The sequence below is a fragment of the Hypanus sabinus genome, chromosome 13 (assembly GCF_030144855.1).
Source record: "Hypanus sabinus isolate sHypSab1 chromosome 13, sHypSab1.hap1, whole genome shotgun sequence".
NCBI lineage: Eukaryota > Metazoa > Chordata > Chondrichthyes > Myliobatiformes > Dasyatidae > Hypanus > Hypanus sabinus.
The window spans coordinates 94,075,130-94,096,772 of NC_082718.1; the positions used below are offsets into that span (position 1 = coordinate 94,075,130).

A 21,643-nucleotide genomic window follows, 5' to 3' on the forward strand; every position below is an offset into this window, starting at 1 on the left:
GCTATCGATGTGTGGAGCCGTGGGAGATGGCTAAGGTTTTTGATAAACATTTCATCTCTAAAATGGAGAAGGTCAAAGAAGCCAAGAGGTTCAGGGAAGAGATCAGTGATATCCTGAATCATATCATATGTGAAAAAAGGTTTGAAGCACTGAAATTGTTTATCTCTCAATTTTCATCTCTCAACTCACAAAATGTGAGTTTGTTAAACATTGTTTTGATGGGCTGGCAATGTTCGTATCCTTTGACTGTAGCCCTTCATTCATTCAGGACTGAATGGCCTGCTATTTGCTTTGGCTTGCTCCTTCATTTCAATATTAGAGGCATGTCTCACAAATGTTGCTATTTATCCTTTCCATGTTTGAAGATTATTTCACTCTACAAGCAAATCTCCATGGCTAAGTTGACCATGATGATGCTTCAACAGGTCCTCTGTTAATTTTGCCTTTTTCCCACATTTCCAAACACACACTATGACTTAAACTGTTCCTCAGCCAGTGGCCTTGTACCTTCTAAGGCCTTTGTCAGTTGTGCTGCGGAACTGCCCATGAAACGCTCATGGGATTGAGAGTCTCTTGTGTATCTTCTAATGTCTAGCCCAAGTCCAACACTTTCCCTGCTGGCAAGATGGAACATTAATAGCTGAAACCATACCTTTCCATTCTATGAAGAACATGCCAACTCTTAGGTTTCTTAAGTTGATAATGGCCACACATTCAGTAATCTGTTGGATTGATTTATAAGCCTGGGTGGCCAATATTTATTCTCAGTGGCCACTTTATTATGCACATCTGTACTCTGCTTGTTAATGCAAATATTTAATCAGCCAATCATGTGGTGCAATACATAAAAGCATGCAGACATAGTCAAGAGGTTTAGTCGCCCAACAGAATGGGGGAGAAAAGTGATATAAGTGACTTTGATCATGGGATAGTCATTGGTGCCAGATGGGGTGGTTCGAGTATCTCAGAAACTGCTGATCTCCAGGGATTCTCAATGCACAATAGTCTCGAGTATACAGTGAGTGGTACGAAGGCAAAAAGAAAAATTCCAGTGAGTGGCAGTTCAGTGCCTTGTTCATGAGGGTTCAGAGGAGAATGGCCAAACTAGTTCAAGCTGACAGGTAGACGATAGTAACTCAAGTACCCACATATCACTACAGTGTGTGCAGAACAGCAACTCTGAAGCATGTTGAACTTTGAAGTGGATGGGTTACAGCAGCAGAAGACCATTAAAGTACGCTCAGCATGTATACTCACTGAGAGTATTCTCAATCGACATTAGAGAAACTGATGATCAATACATTAAGACAATGCTGTTTGTGGGACCTTGAGCTGGCTATGAACAATTTAACTGCCATAAGTTCCTGTGTTACAACAGCACCAATTCTTCAGTTGTACCCTGAAGACAGCATTCTGTTGTGGAAGGTACAACAAAAATGCAAGTCACCTTCTGCTTCTCAGTAAAATGAAGAAAAATCTTTAGCACAAATCCCTTATTTTTTATTATATTTAAAATCTTTATTAGTATTCACAGAAGAATCCTTCATAAGTGCCTCATCCAAATGCTTAAAGGCAGACTGCTGCATTATTGGTTATGTTTATGTGACGGGGCAAAGTAGATTGATTTTGGAACCAATTCAAGGTCAGGGATCTCAGTACACAAGAAATGTCTCAAAGTCTCAATAGCTGTGGATATGAGTAATAGCAGCAGCCAATTCTCCAATTTGTTTACTAAGTGGAGTGTGTTCCAAGTTAGTTTACAATTGAACCTGTCAACATCAGAAAATCGGATTCTGTGCGATTTTTAGTTTTGTGCATAATCAAGGCCAAAATGTAAACATGACCAGAAGACTAAAACCTGGAACTGTACTACTCTGACAGTTAAGCTTATGTATATGGTAAAATAATGGATACATCTGGAAATACTAACAAATGTTTTAGCAAAATTAAAAATATATGAGAACTGCATTAAACCATGTCACATCTAAGTGTTTCATTCCATTCTCTTTTTACGCTAACAGAACAAGAAGGAGATGGAATAAGGAAATGGAGACAATCTATTATTGCAAATTTAAATTATTGCTGCATCAAAGACTTCGGCTAAGTAGAATTGATTCTTTTCCTGCAGAATCTTTACATAGTAATGCACTCTAAGTTATTAGCTGCTGTTCTTGAAGGATTATTCGCAAGATTATTTTTCCCGCAATAGTCTATCTAAGCTACATTACGTACATGCAGCTGAACTCAACAGTGCTGCCAAAGTCAACTATTTTATTTCTCTTCCCATGGCTAACCATTGAAATTGATAATTTTGCCTGATTTATAGCTTACTGCCTGGAAACTGTGCACTATTTAAGCTTCTGGAGGTGGTTCTGACTTTAAATGATAGAGGAATAGCCTTGTCTTATATGGCTCCCATGAATATCATTTCCACTCCACTGACTTTAGTCGGGAGAGATATGTCATGGACAGCAGAATTTTTACCAGTTTACACTATTACCTAAATTAGTATATAAACCTTAACTAATCAGGAATGAAATAACATAACCATAAATAGCTCAACTGAGGCAGGATTCAACCTGCATCTAAAATAATTATAGAAGAGAAAAAAATATTCATGGTTGTCTAAGTTATCTAAAAAGTTACTTTAAATCTTTATTCAAATTGTAGTTTAATTTCAGAATGTATTAAATATTCTTTGGCCTTCACATAATAACATAGGAAAAATTGCAATATCTTCCAAAGTAAAAGGATTGAAAGCATGAAAGGATTATTATCTTAGTTGCTTTTCCCTTGCATCCACTTTTCTTGATCTACTTTAGGCGCCTCCATATTCGATTTTGGGCCATCGTCTTGCTGCATTATGAGGGGTATAGATCGGGTAAATACACAAGCAGCGTTCTTCCACTGAGGTTGGGTCAGACTCCAAGCAGAGGTCATGGGTTAAAGGCGAAAGGTGAAAGGTTTAAGGAGGACATGAGGGAAACTTCACTTGGGGAGTCGTGTGAGTGTGGAATGAGCTGCCAGCACAAGTGGTGCATGCGAGCTCGATTTCAACAATTAAGCAAAGTTTGGATAGGTAGGGGCAGGGAGAAGTATGGTCCCTGTGTAGATCGATGGGAGTAGGCAGTTTAAATGGTTTCCACATGGACTAGATGGGCCAAGGGCCTGTTTCTGTGCTGTACTTTTCTGACTCTATGACTCTTGTAAATCAGAGAGACAGGCATTCACCACTGACCTCAGAAATTTCAAAAAGACAGAGAGGATAACACACATTAGTTCATTTTCCCCCCACCTCTTCTGTGAGGTGATGGGTGTCCGCTGCCGGCAACCCTAGATAATGGAGAACGATTCAGGACCGTGCAAGGTTTCTGAAGGGCTGAGTTGACCAAAATGGTTTTAAAAGCCGGAGGGTTCAGAATAAATACCTGTTTTGGGGTGTGAAGCTGTTCCTTTGCTGTGGCGATCGCAGTGACGATACGATTGCTGCCTGCACTCAACTGGAAGGAGAGTGAGAGTCCCGCTACAACTTGAACTCCCAGATCCGTGACAGTCACCTTCTCCTCGATGACGGTGATTGTTCTCTCAGCCAGGATAGAATCAGAAAGGGGCGACAGCACCTTCCAGAGAAAAAGATTTCAAATTTAAAACATTCACGCTCACTGTCTATTGCACCTAACCAGACCTGCCAAAGCTCAAACACAAGATCAAATTCACGACTGATGTTCAGAACATTTATTTTGCTAATTTTACACAATTTTTAACAATTGTATTTACAAACACACTTGTGACATTTTTCAGCCTGTCAAAGACAAGCTGAAGGTTGACACAGCGTTGCTGCATTATGTGTGTACAGAACAAAGAACTTCAGTTCCCAGTGGAGGTTCACCCCAGGACTGGAAATTACATTGGTGAGCTGGTCACATGTGCTCAGTGTCAAGCTGCAGCCATTCTGTGAATAAAGCGTCCTAACATTAAACCCGAGCTGAGTTTGTCTTTATTAAGAGCAAACATAACAGACCCCAAAGAATTCTTTTAATTTACGAGGCCTACAGGTGACGCTCCTGAGCATAACACCAAAAATATCCCAACTTGTACAGAAAAATTGGACTCTTACCTCTTGGTAAGGCATAGGCACTCATGCAAGGAGTTGAATAAGCAGAAATGGTTTACAATTGTACCAAATACTAAGTGTGCACCTCTTTAAGGACTCATGACCAACTGTTCTGTGTACACACAGCTGAGAGAGGATGAACGTGTTTTGTAAGTTCTCAGTTTTAATAATGGACTTAGCTTATCAGCCATTCTTCTATGCCTACTTATTCCCAATTTATTGGACGCGATCTTGGATTGAAAAATGGTGCTAGCGCTCAGTTTCCCTTTTTAGGTGCTGAAATCAGAACAGTATTAAGCTTTGACACAGAGACAAGTCCAGAAGTGTTCAAGCCTGACTGCTGTTTTTAAATTTTTTTTAATTTAGGGATACAGCAGAGAATAAGTCCTTTCAGCCCCTTGAGCCGCACCACCCAGCAACACCCGACAACCCCCCCTCTTGATTTACCCCTAGCCTACCCACAGAAAAATTTACAATGGCCAATTAGCCTACTAACTGGTATGTCTTTGGACTGTGAGTGGAAACTGGAGCACCCAGATAAACCCATACATTACACAGGGGTGATGTACAGACTCCTTACAGATTATGTCAGAATTGAACTCTGACCTCCAAAGCCCTGAGCTTTGTGTCACGCTACCATGGCGCCTGCATCTGTGTGACAGATTAATAATCACTCAGGATGTCAATGTCATTGGGGACAGCACCACAATACCAAAAAAAAACTGGAAATGGCATGAAACAATCTTGAATCCTTGGGCAGGGTTCATTGAATAATGCTCCTTCATTTGATCAGTGCATGATTAAAACACTGCCCCATCTCCCATTCCTTCAAAGCACATTCGGATGCCATGACACTCTGCACTAGCTGGTAAAGATAACAGCTGGTAAAGATTACAGCTGGTAAACTGACTCCCCGCTGGAATGGATAAGGGACTCCTGGGGTAGACATGGTATGCACAACAAACAAGATTCACGTTTCTGTTAAAACTCTCTTCCACCCGTGAAGTCTAGAAATTGTTTAGCATCTCAACAGGTGGATGAGGTGTCTGCCTTGAGGATCTAGAGCTGATAAATTTTATGGCGTGTGCTCAGGGAGCCTGTTTTTGCTCATTCCATCACCATGAGCAGTGTGGAGGAATTCGGGAAAGTTGTTGTAGTGATCGGCAGGATGACGTGTTGCTCAGACGGGGGAAGGGTAATGGAAGTCAGGGCCCTGAGGCTCAGGCTGATGTTCCTGGTGGGGAGAGGATAGAGCTAGTGTTTCACTGCATGATGGGGAGAGTTGGCTCTGATTTGTCAGGCGAAGGGGGTAGGTAGCAACCATCGAAGAGACATTCCGGAAGGAATATGGAGCAACAACTGAGATGCTGGAGGAGTTCAAGGCATCAGGCAGCATTTTTGGAAGGAGATGGACAGTCAACCTTTTGGTGGAGACGCTTCATCTTGATGGAGAGCTGGAGAGGAGATAGTCTGTATAAAGAGACAAAAGAAAGGAGGCAGGAAAGAGCTGGAAAGCAACAAGTGGATCCAGGTGATGAGGGATGATAGACAAGTGGCAGCTCAGTAAGGAGACCCAAAGAGGAGGTTCCTGAAGGCAACTCTGGGACAGTGATTGTTATTCTATCATCCATAATATTTTCTGCATATTAGTAGAATCAGAATCTGGTTTACCATCAATGACATATGTATCCTATGACATTTGTTGTTTTTCTCTCAGCAGTACAGTACAAGATATAAAACGTACTACAAGTTACAATGAAATATCACAGAGATAAATAGTACAAAGCGGAATAGTGAGGTAATATTTATAAACCGTTCAGAAATCTGATGGCAGAGGGGAAGAATCTGTTTTTAAAAAGATGAGTGTGCATCTTTAGATTTCTGTACCTCCTCTCTGATGGTAGTAATGAGAAGTGGGCATGTCCTGGGCTGTGAGAATCCTTAATGATTGTCCCTGTTCCATCTCCTGGTCCTTTCCCATCATTTTATATACAATCTTTTCTAATAAATGACATTCATCGACACTTCTGGATAAGAATCTCTATGGCTCCTGTAGAAATGACATGAGTTCCCGGGGAGAGCGACACCTGAGTTGAACTTGTCCGATGCTGAATGCGTTGCATTTGCTGCTAGGAGACAGCGGTAGAATTTACAGTCAGGGAAGAAATCTACTCTGCAAGAAAATGGATGGAAACAGGAAAGACAAAAAAAAAAACTGAAAGAGGAATGGGATCAAAGTGGTGGAGCACACCTTCAAGCCAAACCAGGCAGAGAAGCTGCACATAGTCAGGAAAGTGTAATGGCAGTTCATGCTGGAAATCATCACCACCAAAGACTTAGATACTAGATTACCCATACCATCCCATGAAACTGTAGTCTAAAATGCCTGCCTTACCTTAACATGGAAGGAGACCACTTAGTTCACTGATCCATGCTGCCCCCCAGGAGAACAACCTTATCAGTCTCATTCTCCCTTTTCTTATTTTTCCTGTACATTCTCCCTCATACAAGTCAGTTATCTACCTTTCCGTCTTTTTGACATTAACCCACCTCAAGCCGATAATTTAGCCACCAATTAGGCAGGCCAGCAAATCCTTGGGGTAGGAGAGGAAACGTGGATGTTGAAGGACACCGCAAGATCACGGAGGGAATGTGCAGACCCCACATACACAGCACCCAAGTTCAACACTGAACCTGGCTTTCCGGTGGTATGAGGCAGCAACAACATTGGCAACTTCACCATGCAGTTAAATGAAAGTAACATTGGCGAAACCCAGCTCCTGTGCAGGAACTATTGGCGCAGATGTTCCCAAGCCAATTGGCATATTGTCCTGAATTTCAACATTTAAAGCACCATTCTAGCAATAGAACCTGCAGCTCATTGTTAACAACTCAAATGCCTTTCTTTCAATGTACTACCGCACAATTATCTACGCACTCCTCTCAAACTCTAAAGGAAACAATTGTGTATGCCCAGAATCTATTTTCCCCATAATATTAATTTCAAAGTTACAAGAATATTATAATAGTACAGAATATACTATTTTCTGAGTTTGTTTACAATAGATATTGGCTTTTAATAATTATTAATTAATCTGATTAAGGCTTGCAAGTTTTCTACAGATTGTTGCCGTGGTACTTCCGATGGTTTTGCCAATGTGGCACAACAGTCTGTCAGTTTTCAGCCGGGTTAATGACACTGACAATACTTGAGAGTGTGCTCACTGCGGAGTTTTCCAATGGCATGATGCTCGGTCAGTTGGTTGTCCTGGATTACGCCAAGGTATCTCCTCCAAGCTGTCAAAGCTCCAACAACATCTGGCATGCAAATTCTACTAGGAAACAAGATTGTGTTAGATTCAACCATTGGGAGAATTCTTTGTGCCACATTGGAGAGTCCTGCAAACTGTCAGAAGCAGCAGAACTCTTTCACTGCATATGCTTACATTCACAATACTCTATGTAACTGTGCTTACTCAAGTCCCAGACATCAAGCACAAATGTTGTTTGTGCTCGAGGCTGAAATTGGACAAACTCTGGATTTGAATTATTTTTCCTTATAATGCTAAGGAACTAATGGTGCAGATCACCTGTTTCCACGGTTTGTTGAAAGTATTCGAGATAACAGTCCTCTGCTGGGAGCTAGAGATCTCCTAATGGGTTCCTGAAACTTAGTGCTTGAATCCCTTTGATATTTCCAAATATTCAGTGCTTTCCCCTTTATAAGGCTAAACATGCAATAAAATAAAATAATTTTTTTAAAACTTTCTTGAATAATTAACAAGACATAACTCTTCCAGAAGCCAATGTCTCACATTCAGTTTGAATGGGGCATTCGTGCTTGCATGTTTAAGCAGACGGGCTTTTCGGTCTGAGAACCAGTAAAAGATTGAATTGATATATTGAACTCCATGAGGTGGCAGTGCAGAAGATGTCTGTCCAGATTTTAACTGATGCCATTGGAGAGTTATAGTAGTCCTCATTTATCTTTCATCCCTAGAAATGCCTTGTTTTATTCCTGTGGTATTTTCATGGTTTGAACAACAGCTGGATCTCCAGTTCTTTAAGGAATGGTCATTACCCTCCACACTGGCTTACAGTAAAAATATCTTCTCCTCCACCTTTAATATCTTCTTGAAAGCATATCTCTGATCATGCTTTTCCAATTTTCTGCCTTTTCATGGGGATTTAGGCCATTATTTCTTAGTGTTGACCTTCTGGTATAGATGCTGGCATGTGACCTGCTTCCTGAAACTTCGTAGTTCTGCTCACAGCTCAGGCCAGTCCAGTCATGTTCCAGATAACTTGGCCTGGTCAGAATCAGCAGTCCTTCAAGGACTGGAAGAAAATGGCAATCTGATTCCTGCACTTCCAGCCTCCATGGCAGGACTGGAGACCAGTGGAGGTCTTGGGCTGGTTCACTGTAGTTTGCTTCACCCGCTTGCCCAAAGTTCAGATCTGCTACAGTCTGAGCCCCAATACCCAGTGTCATTTGGGTCCACCATTTCAGCCCACAGACTGCTCCCGTTGAGTTGTCAAAGCAGTAGACCAGTGGTGCTCAACATCACCGAGATCAGATGCTCTGTGAAGCTTGTCAAACCCCACTTTGTACATGCAGGGAGCAAAGGCATGAATGATTTCCACTGAAAGGCAGTGCCCATTATTAAGGATCTCCAGCACCCAGGGCATGTCCTTTTCTCACTGTTACCATCAGGTAGGAGATACAGAAGCCTGAAGGCACACACGCAATGTTTCAGGAACAGCTTCTTCCCCTCTGCCATCCAATTCCTAAATGGACATTGAAGCTTTGGACACTACCTCACTTTTTTTAATATACAGTATTTCTATTTTGGTACATTATTAAAAAATCTATTCAATATATGTAATTGATTTACTTGTTTATTTATTATTATGTTTTTTTAATTTTTTATTATTATTATTTCTCTCTCTCTCTCTCTGCTAGATTATGTATTGCATTGAACTGCTGCTGCTAAATTAACAGATTTCATGTCACACGCCAGTGATAATAAGCCTGATTCTGATCTTAATATTATGCCTTACTTTATCTGTGCTACGAGACAATGCATGCACTTAAGTGAATATTGACACACTCCATCTACACCAGCCTTCAGATTTCAACCAGGCACGGAGAGGGAACTTTGCACACAGGGTGCAGTCATCTTTCATAGAGGGAGAAATTAAATACCTCTTTCATTCAAGGTACCCCACTTTAAAATCGCTATACGCATTCCTGATTAGCTAGAAGCCAGGTCTGAATTCTGGTTGGAAAGGGCTCTTTTGTGACTCTAAATGTCAATTGTCCATATATTCTATTGTTATACAAACATTATCAATTATTATTACCTACCCATCACTTTCACAGAGCAAGTGTTTACGTTAGTCTCAGGTGAGAGATTCAAAGATTAGCTTTATTTGTCACGTACATCGAAATGTGTTCTTTGCGTTAACGACCAACGCCATCCGAGGAGGTGCACGAGGGCAGCCCGCAAGTGTCACTAAGCTTCTGGCACCAACATAGCATGTCCACAACTTACTGACCCTGACCTGTACATCTTTGAAAGGTGCGAGCAATCTGGAGCACCCAGGGGAAACTCAGGTGGTCATGGGGAAAACATACAAATTCCCCTTGCAGGCAGTGGCAGGAATTGAACTGATGCCACTGGCACTGAAAACTTCTCTCTAATCCTCCCATGCTACCTGTTAACTGCTATTGTTTAATTTATGTCCAGATGCTTTTTGTCTGTACTGCCTGGCTGGGTTATGGCTCAGCTCAGACGGAGACTCTGTCTTGTTTCTATTGTGGCCAAGGAAGTTTCTCATTCTCTGAACAATTAATTTATGTCATGATTATTTTCAGAGGGCTCAAGCCATCCAGAATTGCACTGTTGCCACTTTTATATTCCTAAACTGTAGGTATAAATGGAGAACGTAATGGAAAGATCTAAAGGATGCAGCCTTTGATTTTTCATTCGCTCAAAAGAACAAAGTTGACATGGTTTTACAGTGTCGGAGCAGAACATTTATCAACCTCTGGAATGCAAGACCTTTATCATGTGAGATTCATTCTAATGGAGCATCATCCCTCTCATTTCACATGCATGTTAACAGTCCATTGTTGTGCCTTGGCATTGATGAGGCAATACAATTACTACCCACTCAAATTAACCATGGAGATGAAGAAAAAGTCTGGTCAGTAACTGGGGTTGGATTACACAGGTACAGTACAGCAGACCCTGATGGAGCTGTAGTTATAGCGCCCTGTCAGCCTTGGGAGGTGAAAGACTTAAGGCTGATTTATACTTTTGCGTCACATCTACGCCGTAGGTATCACGTACTATATGCTGTACCTACGCCATAGGGTGACGTGCACCTCTCCAGAAAAGTTACTCACACGTCGCGGCAACGCAGACCGCAGCAACTGTGATTGGTCCGCTTGGTAGCATCCCATTTCCTCCTATGCATTTCCGGTTGCTTCTTCTCTGCCATGTCTGTAGGCTGTGTGTACACCGATACGAAACGGATGAACCAAATCATCAAATCTACCTGTCGACATGCGAAAATGTTTGAAATGCATTTCCTCGTTCATGTCTCTCATGAGGAAACTCAACACAGTGGCATAGAAACCCCACTGCCAGCGAGCATTTTGGCACACACCAACACATGCTCGCAACGGCGTAGAGCGACGCAGAGGTGAAAATCAGGGTTACAATGTAGGCTCTACGCCGTTCTGAGCATTTATACCTGTGCGTTGGTGTGTCTGTATTGCTCTGCAATTCACTGCAAAAACGCTAGTTAGCAGTGGGCTTTCTGTTCCACTGTGTTGAGCTTCTTTGTGTACTTCAAACAATGGCGACTGAAACTGAGCACACCATGATGGAGATGGAGCTAACACATATTGAACAAGAGTTACTTTTACTGAAATTACTGCAACGCAGGAAAGGGAGACGACGTCGGAGGAGATGGTGTGTATGACCACTGAATGGATTAAGGCAGAAGGAGGGTGAACTTTCTGCGCTAAATTCGAAAATGGCGGAGAAGAAGAAGCAACCGGAAATGCGTAGGAGGAAATGCGGTGCTACCCAGTGGACCAATCGCAGTTGTTTTGGTCTGCGTTACCGTGACATGTAGTTGCATTTTTTGGGGAGGTACGCGTCAGGCTACAGCGTACCTACAGCGTAGATTCGACGCAGGGCCTTTACTCCACATTTTCTCTGGTGGTGAGCAAACGCTAAAACCAGGTGTAAAGCACTGGGAAAAGTTCCATTTCACTGTGGCAAACATGTGTGAAGAAAAAAAGTTAAAATGACTTCAAAGCCTTTCTCACAACCACTCGTGTGAATAGTAACCTGGTAATAAATAACAGTTCAGAAACTTATTTGCTGTCAGTGACATCAAACACACTATAGAGAAGTGTCAATTAATTTAAAAGGAATGAATTTCAGAGGGATGGGGGTTAGGCATAAATTTCCAGGGATCCCTTTCTCACCTCCACAGCATTAGTATTTTGGGCAGACCATAACTGATTAATTATGCATAGCGCGCAATATCTTACTTCTCCTCGATGTACCATCTTTCTTATAAAAGCATGAATAACGAATAACAATTTAATTACATTTCCATCATAAATGCACAGTAGGCAAATGAGTCAGAGGACATTTAATTACTGGATATAAGATAAGTGGGATGCTTATTGTTCATAGATACATTATTTATCAGGACCCTTTGTTCTCCATTTTTAAAACATTTTCCAGCATCAATGTGACCTGTTCTGTAACAGTTGCAATGTATACTTTGCAACTGTCACTAATAGTTCAAGTAAGATTCCTTAAGGATCTTTGTGGAGACATTGAATAGAATAATGCCTCTGGCCTTGACATTTATACTCGATCCCTCAGGGACAGATACTGTGCATTTCATGCAGCGCACAGACTGACTTTAAACTATTTCCCTTGCAGAACGGATCCATTAATATCAAACTAGTAATTAAAAGCCTCACTTTGAAATGTCAGGTTTCTCTGGTGTGTGAGGGTCTGGCCAATATGTCTGACAGTCTGTGACAACATGAGCATGGTCCCAAATTCCCTCTAGGTCTGGAAGGAGACAGGGTAATATTGTGTGGAAATCTCATTCAATGTCACTTGTTTTTATCTTTAAGGACAGAAGTGCTCTTGTGACCAGTGATTCTCAATGCCATCAGATGCATGTCATAAATCATCTTTAACACTGCACTACAGGGTAGCTCTCGGATAAACGCTCAGACTTGATGATTCAACTCGACGTCGATAAGTTATTAGCTTTTCTGACCAACATATACAATAGCCCTGAGAACAATATGCTTATATTATTCATCTCTGACAGGACTGAGATTAGAGTCACAGAGAAACACTGTGCAGAAAGAGACCCTTCGCTCCATCTAGTTTGTACTATCATCAGCCACCCATTCATCCTGGAGACAAGAGACTGCAGATGGTGGATTCAGGAGTAACAATCTGCTGGAGGAACAGCTTCTTCCCCTCCGCCATCAGATTTCTAAACAATGAAAACCACCTCAGTATTTTTGCACTACTTATTTAATCTATTTTTGTATCTACTTCTTTTATAATTTGTAGCGCTTTTATGCATTGCACTGTCGTGCTGCTGGAAATGAGCGAATTTTGTGATATACAGTAGGCCAGTGATATTAAAGCAGATCCTGATTCTGAACCCAGTGGGTCGAGCAGCGCCTGTGGGTGGGGGGAGGGGGGGGGGGAAGTCTGGACACTTCAGCTCGAAACCCTGTCCCTGCACTATAAGGGGAGAGGGGAAGTACCCAGTATAAAGAGCAGCGAGGGTGTGATGATGCAGGATTGGAGGTGATTGGTGAACTGAGGAGGGGTGAAGGAAGAGAGGCAGATCAAGCCAGGTAGGGCAGTGGAAGGAATGGTGCGAGACAGAGGTAGGGGGTGTGGTGAACTACATATACCTGTCTGGAAAAGCCCCTCTGCTGACCGCTCCTGTGGCTCCTCCCACAGACCCCAGTATAAAGGTGATTGGAGGCACTGCTCCTCCCTCAGTCTCCAGGATGTTGTGTGGTAATCTCTTGCAGCTAATAAAAGCCTATTGTTCACCTCCTGTCTCCGAGAGTTATTGATGATGCATTAGGGGGTTGATAGGTGGAAGCAATTTAACAAAAAAAGGCAACAGAACTAGATGTAGGGAGAGGAGGGTGATGGTGGAGTTATCTGGGAGACTGTTAAATTACTTAATCCTATATTAATCTCATTCTTTTACTCTCCCCACATTCTCAACTCTCTCAAGATTTTCCCACTCATCTATACACTAGGGCCAATTAACCCCACCCATCTTTGGGGGATAGGAGGAAAAGAGAATCTGAAAAATCAAGAACTATTGGTGCTACCACATCTCTACACCTGTCACCTGTGTAAAAGGAACTATCAAGCCCAGGGTGGTTTAACCATTCATCTCCCTTCGCCTTGTGATACTCTGGATCGATGTCAGGTGCTACGTTTGTAATGTAAGGTTGGAAGCCCTACTATTGCTTCCCCCTTTGGCTCCCCATGGCCGCTGGTTTTCATCTTAGCACCAAGATACGGGTTTCTTCTTAATTTGCTTAGCTTGAGCTCAAGCCCTTGATGGGCTGGCTCCAGTCAGGCTGCAAATAATTTGGAAAGAAGATATTATTAAGAAAAGGTGCCATTGTTATTTCCTGATTTTCATTCAAGATTGTTATTCAGTGCTTCTCTGAGTGCGAAGAGGGCTGGTTTGTTGCCAGCCTTTTGCTAATAGGGACATTTAAAAAGCTCTCAGATAGGCACGTGAATGGAAGAAAAATGGAGGGTTATGGGTTTTGTAGGGGGGAAGGGTTAGATTGATTGTGGAGTAGTTTATCTACATCTTGTGCAAACATCTTGGGTATATATATATATAGCTAGGGTGTGTAAGACTTCAGCACAATACTGCACTGTATTGCACTGTAGTGCAAAGAAAACAAATTTCATGATACATGTGTGTGATGATAAACCTGATTCTGATGTGGATTGAAAGTGGGAAGGGGGCAGGGAGAGGGGAATCATGGTTGGGAAAAGGGGAAGGGAGAGGGGAGGGAGCGGGAAGCACCAGAGAGACGTTCTGTAATGATCAATAAACCAGTTGTTCCTAATCAAACGACTTTGTCTTGTGTCTCAGGGATGGGTGTGTCCGCACTCCATGAACCTAACAATACTACCGCACTATTCCTTTTTTTTACTACTTATTTATTTTGTAATTTATGGTAATTTTATGTCATCACACAGTGCTGCTGCCACAAAACCAAAAGTCGTATCATATAAGACAGTGATAATAACTCTGATCTATTCTATTCTGTTTATAAATCAACATCTCACATTTTGTAGCCCTGTGAATTGGAACAGTTGTGGGTTCAATCCACACTCAGTGGCCACTCTATTAGATACACCTGTCCACCTGCTCGTTAATGCAAATATCTATTCAGCCAATCATGTGGCAGCAATTCAACGTATAAAAGCATGCAGACATGGTCAAGAGATTCAGTTGTCGTTCAGACCGAACAGCAGAATGGGGAAGAAATGTGATCTAAGTGATTTTGACCGTGGTATGATTGTTGGTGCCTGACAAGGTGGTTTGAGTATCTCAGAAACTGCTGATTTCCTGGGATTTTCATGCACAACAATCTCTAGAATTTACAGGGAATGATATGATATAAGATGTCCTTTGATTGAAAAAGAGCTCAGAGTAGAATGGCCAGACTGGTCGAAGCTGACAGGAAGGCGACATTCAGGTAACATACACTAGTGCCCACTTAATGGGCACTAACTAGGTGGGCACTAGTGTATGTTACCTGAATAACTAAACAGTTGTAAACAATTCTTCACTGATCACTAAACCAACACCAGGGAAAGGTGAAGGACGTTGACAATCCAGATTGGAGAATCCTGTGTATTCACCTTTCAGCAAGACTGTAACATTATATTTAACTTATGGACAGATATAAACATTTGGAATATATTATTTATTTATTGAGCCAGTGCAGAACAGGCCCTTCCATCTCTTTGAGCCACACTGCCCAGTAACCTCCAGTTTAACCCCAGCCTAATCACGGGACAACTTACAAGGACCAATTAACCTGCCAACTGGTAGGTGAATTTAAAATAGGAGCTTTGCTTCACGAGCACATCTTCTCACTGACTTCACGCTCCCCTATGTGATGGGCGTAGTGGTTTAGTGGTTTGCACCACGCTTTACAGTACCGGAAAACCGGCTTCATTTCCCGCTCCTGCCTGTAAGGAGGTTGTACCTTCTCACCCTGACTGCGTGAGTTTCCTCCGGGTGCTCCAGCTTCCTCCCACAGTCCGAAGATGCACCAGTTGGTAGGTTAATTGGGTGTTGTAAAATTGTCCCGTGATTAGGCTAGCGTTAAATTGGAGGATTGTTGAGCAGCATGGCTCGTAGGGCTGGAAGTGCCTATTCTGCCCTGCCTCAATAATTCAATAACTTACATCCTTTCTCTTATTGTGGCATTCGTTAGTCTTGCGAGACCATGGATTAGTGCCTGGAAAGTCTACTGGAGATAGATACTAAGAAATAGGATCTACAAGTATTTAGATAGACAGGGACTTACTAGGGAGAGTCAACGCGGCTTTGTGTGTGGTAGGTCATGGTTAACAAATCTATTAGAGTTTGTCGAGGAGGTTACAAGGAAAATAGATGAAGGGAAGGCAGTGGATGTTGTCTACATGGACTTTAGTAAGGCCTTGGACAAGGCTCCGCATGGGAGGTCAGTTAGGAAGATTATTTGCTAGGTATATATGGTGAGGTAGTAAATTGGATTGGATGTTGGCTTAGTGGGAGAAGCCAGAGAGTGGTAGTGGAGGATTGCTTCTCTGATTGGAGGCCTGTGACTAGTGGTGTGCCACAGGGATCGGTGCTGGGTCCATTGTTATTTGTCCTCTATATCAATGATCTGGATGATAATGTGGTAAATTGGATCAGCAAATTTGCTGATGATACAAAGATTGGAGATGTAGTGGACAGTGAGGAAGGTTTTCAAAGCTTGCAGAGGGATCTGGACCAGCTGGAAAAATGGGCTGAAAAATGGCAGATGGAGTTTAATGCAGACAAGTGTGAGGTATTGCACTTTGGAAGGACAAACCAAGGTAGAACATACAAGGTAAATGGTAGGGCACTGAGGAGTGCAGTCAAACAGAGGGATCTGGGAATACAGATGCAAAATTCCCTAAAAGTGGCGTCACAGGTAGATAGGGTAGTAAAGAGAGCTTATGGTACATTGACCTTTATAAATCAAAATATTGGGTATAAGTGTTGGAATGTTATGGTGAGATAAGGCATTGGGGAGGCTGAATTTGGAGTATTGTGCACAGTTTTGAACACCAAATTGCAGGAAGGATATTAATAAGGTTGAAAGCATGTAGAGAAGGTTTACAAGGATGTTGCTGGGACTTGAGAAACTGAGTTACAGAGAAAGGTTGAATAGGTTAGGACTTTATTCACTGGAGCATAGAAGAATGAGGCGAGATTTGATAGAGGTGTATAAAATTATGATGGGTATAGATAGAGTGAATGCAAGCAGGCTTTTTCCACTGAGGCTAGGGGAGAAAAAAAAACAGAGGACATGGGTTAAGGGTGAAGGGGGAAAAGTTTAAGTGAACATTGGGGGGGGGCTTCTTCACACAGAGAGTGGTGGGAGTGTGGAATGAGCTGCCAGATGAAGAGGTGAATGCGGGCTCACTTTTAACATTTAAGAAGAACTTCGACAGGTACATGGATGAGAGGGGTATGGAGGGATATGGTTCAGGTGCAGGTCAGAGGGACTAGGCAGAAAAATGGTTCGGCACAGCCAAGAAGGGCCAAAAGGCCTGTTTCTGTGCTGTAATGTTCTATGGTTCTATAGAGTGTCCTCTCCAGGGTGCAGGCCTGGGCAGGGTTGTATGGAAGACTGGCAATTGCCCATGTTGCAAGTCTCCCCTCTCCACGACACCGATGCTGTCCAAGGAAAGGGCAAGGGCCGATATAGCTTGACACCAGTGTCGTCGCAGGAGTTGCCAGAGAGAGGTTGAAGGCAATGTCGGACTGCCTTAGGGACTCCAGCTCTGGATTTTTCCTCAGGGAAGCCTCGCAGTAGATCGGAACATCGCGACAGCTGTGTAACCTACCGCAAAAATAAGCGACAGTGCGGTCTGTACCATCGAAACAGTGAGCTGTTGGTCCCGCTCTCACTATGGCAGGAGTGATACCTCCCTCTCCCCTCCCTAGTTAGAGAGAGAGAGAGCCTGTGGCATGTCAAAGTTTTGGGGCGAACACTGCTCTTTTTGTTGGACTCCAGATCATGGTCTCTTGGGGAATTTGCTATTGCTTGGTGGAGGGATGATAATTTTGCTGAGGCAGGTGGGGGGGAGTGATGCTTTGCTGCGGCTTGTGTGTGTGGGGGGAGGCTTTGAGGTTCTAATGTTTTTTAGTCATTCATTCTTTGTTTTTTTTAAATTCTGTTTCATGGATGTCTGTGAAGAGTAAGAATTTCAGGCCGTATATTGTATACATTTTCTGCTGTTAAATGGAACCACCGAACCATCGAACTATTACCCCATCAGGCTTCTGAACCAGCATGGATAACTTCACTCATCTCAACTCTGAAATGATGCCACAACCTACAGACTCACTTTCAAGGAGTTTGTAACTAAAATACTAGAATCTGACAGGAGATAAAATGGCTAAAATGATCAGAAATTGCATTAGGCAGCTGATTCCCCAAAGTTTATTTGGCTGAATGTTATACAATCTTTTTGTCAATTCAAGCAAGTTGCTATTTAAATAAAAATGAAAAAGAAAGTGCATTTGAAACTAAAATATTTATTCAGTTACTGTAATCAAACTAAACTTTTTCCAGTTGCAGCATCAATCAGCAATTATCTTATTATTTTTCTCTGCAAGTTGTTATTTTTTAAACGACTGAAATCTCTCAGGAGCCAGTCAGTTAGGTGTCACCATAAAGTGGAATATTCTGAATACAATTCTGCTGTTTCTCGAAGACAAACTTGCTTGTATTAGAAGAAGCAAGCATTGGGGGGGGGGGGGGGGAGTCAGTATCAGTGCCAGGCTCCGCCACGTGCTACAATTATCACATCTACTTGATAGGTCTGCACCTACCTGAATCGTGGCCATTCCGAGTTCCTGCCCACTGAGGATTCTCCCGCCCTCTAGCTTCGCGACCCGCGGGTTGTCCATTTTCAGAAAGTCGGTCACCAGGTCCGTGATGTCGGCCTGCCAGTCATTTCCTAACATGTAGGCCAGCTGCCCACCAGGGTCCAAGGTTTCGGCTACGAACTGCGTAAGGACCCTCACCATGGCTCGCTGGTACTGAAGGGTACATCCTTTCCCTTTCTTCTCATCATCATCCTCATCATCACTGTCCCGTGTTGGCCTAGCCAAAACAAAAAGCATCGACAGTCTTTTCCTGATTTGAAGTCGCACAATGCACAACCCTGTAAATATTAAATAAGCAAAGCGGTATATATAGAACAGGGAAGGTGGGGTTCGTATGGAGTGGGGTTAGTGGATTTCAGCTTACTTGCCATAATTAAAAGGAAATATTTATTACAAAAATCACATTCTAACAATGTGTTCGACGAACTTTGATTAAATATGAGGTGACAACAGTGAGGACAGTTGAATATCTGACAGCATTCCCAGGTGTACTGTGTGATACAGCATCAAAGAATTACTGACAATGTTTCTGTGAGCAGCCATGGCAGCAAATTCAGAAGAATTCCTCTCAGTTGACTACAGTTTTAACATCAGCACGACACGCAGTGAACAGATTGGCAATTATGCTGAGAAAAATAATAACTGCAATTCCAGTTTTCGAACACAGAACAGTACAGCTCAGGAGCAGGCCATTCGGCCCACGGTGCTGTACTGCACCAGCTAAAAAGCAAACCAAAACGCCCAAACACTAATCCCACCTACCTGCACCATGCTCATATCCCTCCATGTGCCTATCCAAACCTTTCTTAAAAGCCTCTAATGCATTTGCCTCTTCCACCATACCAGGCAGCTCATTCCAGGCATCCACTATTCTCTGAGTAAAAAGCTTACCCCTCACATCCCCCTTGAACCTATCTCACCCTCACCTTCCATGCATGCCCACTGGTATTAGATACTTTAGCTCTGGGAAACAAATACTCTCTATCTATGCCTCTCATAATCTTATAAACCTCTCTCAGATCTCCCCTCAGCTTCTGCCTTTCCAGAGATACCATCCAGAGTTTACCCATCCTCTCATTATAGCACATGCCCTCTACACCAGGCAGCACCCTCTCCAAAGCCTCAATATCTTTCTTACAGTGGGGTGACCAGAACTACATGCAAAACTCCAGATGTGGCCTAACCAGGGTTTTAGTGCAAACATGTTCAGAGCAAGAGAGACAATATAGAGGATGCAGAAGATGCAGAAATTACTTAACTGCTGGTTTAACTTTCTTCTGTTATTGGATTTGGTTCGTATAGAATCTACGGGCTTGGTAGATAAGTTATAGTAAAAGCAAACTGAGATGGCAGAGAAGACCTTGTGTAGTTTGGTTTGCTTCATCAGCTGAGGTGTAATTTTAAAATAATCCTAAGCCTCCCAGTTAGGGTGTACATAAAGCTACCAGAAAAATACTGATGAAGGGTCTCAGCCTGAAACATCAACTCAGTCAGTCTAGATCGGGAGCAGCATCTCCAACACCATCACACTGAGCACGGGGGCCCCCCAGGGCTGTTCACTCTGAGTCCACTGCTGTTCACTCTGCTGACCCACGACTGTGCTGCAACACACAGCTCGAACCATATCATCAAGTTCGCCAATGATACGACCGTGGTGGGTCTCATCAGCACGAACGACGAGTCAGCTTACAGCGAGGAGGTGCAGCGGCTAACGGACTAGTGCAGAGTCAACAACCTGTCTCTGAGTGTGAACAAAAGAGGTGGTTGTTGGCTTCAGGAGGGTAGGGTGTGACCACTCCCCGCTAAACATTGACGGCTCCTCGGTCGAGATTGTAAAGAGCACCAGATTCCTTGGTGTTCTCCTGGCGGAGAATGTCACCTGGTCCCTCAACACCAGCTCCATAGCAAAGAAAGCCCAGCAGCATCTCTACATTCTGTGAAGGCTGAGGAAAGTCCATCTCCCACCCCCCATGCTCATCACGTTCTACAGGGATTGTATTGAGAGCATCCTGAGCAGCTGCATCACTAGCTGATTCAGAAATTGCACCATCTCAGATCGCAAGACCCTGCAACGGATAGTGAGGTCAGCTGAGAAGATCATCGGGGTTTCTCTTCCCGCCATTACGGACATTTACACTACACGCTGCATCTGCAAAGGAAACAGCATTATGAAGGACCCCACGCACCCCTCATACAAACTCTTCTCCCTCCTGCTGTCTGGGAAAAGGCACCGAAGCATTCGGGCTCTCACGACCAGACTATGTAACAGTTATCAAGCTATCAGATTGCTCAATACCCAGAGCCTGGACTGACACCTTACTGCCCTATTGTCTTATTCATTATTTATTGTAATGCCTGCACTGTTTTGTGCACTTTATGCAGTCCTGGGTAGGTCTGTAGTCTAGTGTCGTTTTTTTTCTGTGTTTTTTTTATGTAGTTCAGTCTAGTTTTTGTACTGTTTCATGTAACACCATGGTCCTGAAAAAACACTGTCTCGTTTTTACGGTGAAATGAACCAGCAGTTATGGTTGAAATGACAATAAAAAGGGACTTGACTTGACTCATTTTCCATAGATGTTGGCTGATCTGCTGAGCTCCTCCACCATTTTATGTGTTACTAAGGTAAGCTCTGATGTGTCATGAAAACACCAGTTAGCTACCGCTCCACTAAAGCACCTCCCCACAGAGCAATATCTTTCCTCTTTTCTACTAGTTACTCAACCGGGCTTCATGATCTCCTCCAGTTTACTACCTTATTGTTCAACGAAGGGCTGTTTCAAATCATTGGATGAGGTATCGAGTTTCAGGTCAAACCTGATTGAGCAATGCAAAGATAATCCATTTTGTTCAGTTTTTTGTTCAAATTTTCATCCCCCATGTCAATGCCATGCATTGGGTTTGAATCTTCAATACCAGGTTTAATTCAAATCATTGGTTGACAAAACTATTTCTATAATCCTAACAACAACACACACAAAATGCTGGTAGAACACAGCAGGCTAGGCAGCATCTATAGGGAGAAGCGATGTCAACGTTGTCAGGACTAACCGAAAGGAAAGATAGTAAGAGATTTGAAAGTAGAGGTGGGGAGGGGGAAATGTGAAATGATAGGAGTAGACCGGAGGGGGTGGGATGAAGGTAAGAGCTGAAAAGGTGATTGGCGGAAGTGATACAGAGCTGGAGAAGGGAAAGGATCATGGGACGGGAGGCCTCAGGAGAAAGAAAGGTGGGGGGAGCACCAGAGGGAGATGGAGATCAGGCAAACAACTAAAT

General features: G+C 42.9%; 1 protein-coding gene across 3 annotated transcripts in view; it reads right to left on the reverse strand.

Annotated features, from left to right (window-relative positions):
- The window catches only part of si:dkeyp-14d3.1 (transmembrane protein 132C), a 1,066,091-nt gene that overhangs the window by 37,644 nt on the left and 1,006,804 nt on the right, over window positions 1–21,643 (reverse strand). For all 3 annotated transcript variants that reach the window (XM_059988236.1, XM_059988235.1, XM_059988237.1), the window contains 2 exons: window positions 18,314–18,587; window positions 3,429–3,620 (listed from right to left, as the gene is read on the reverse strand). In XM_059988236.1, the coding sequence (XP_059844219.1) occupies window positions 3,429–3,620; window positions 18,314–18,587 (466 nt within the window). The remainder of the gene's footprint in view (window positions 1–3,428; window positions 3,621–18,313; window positions 18,588–21,643) is intronic.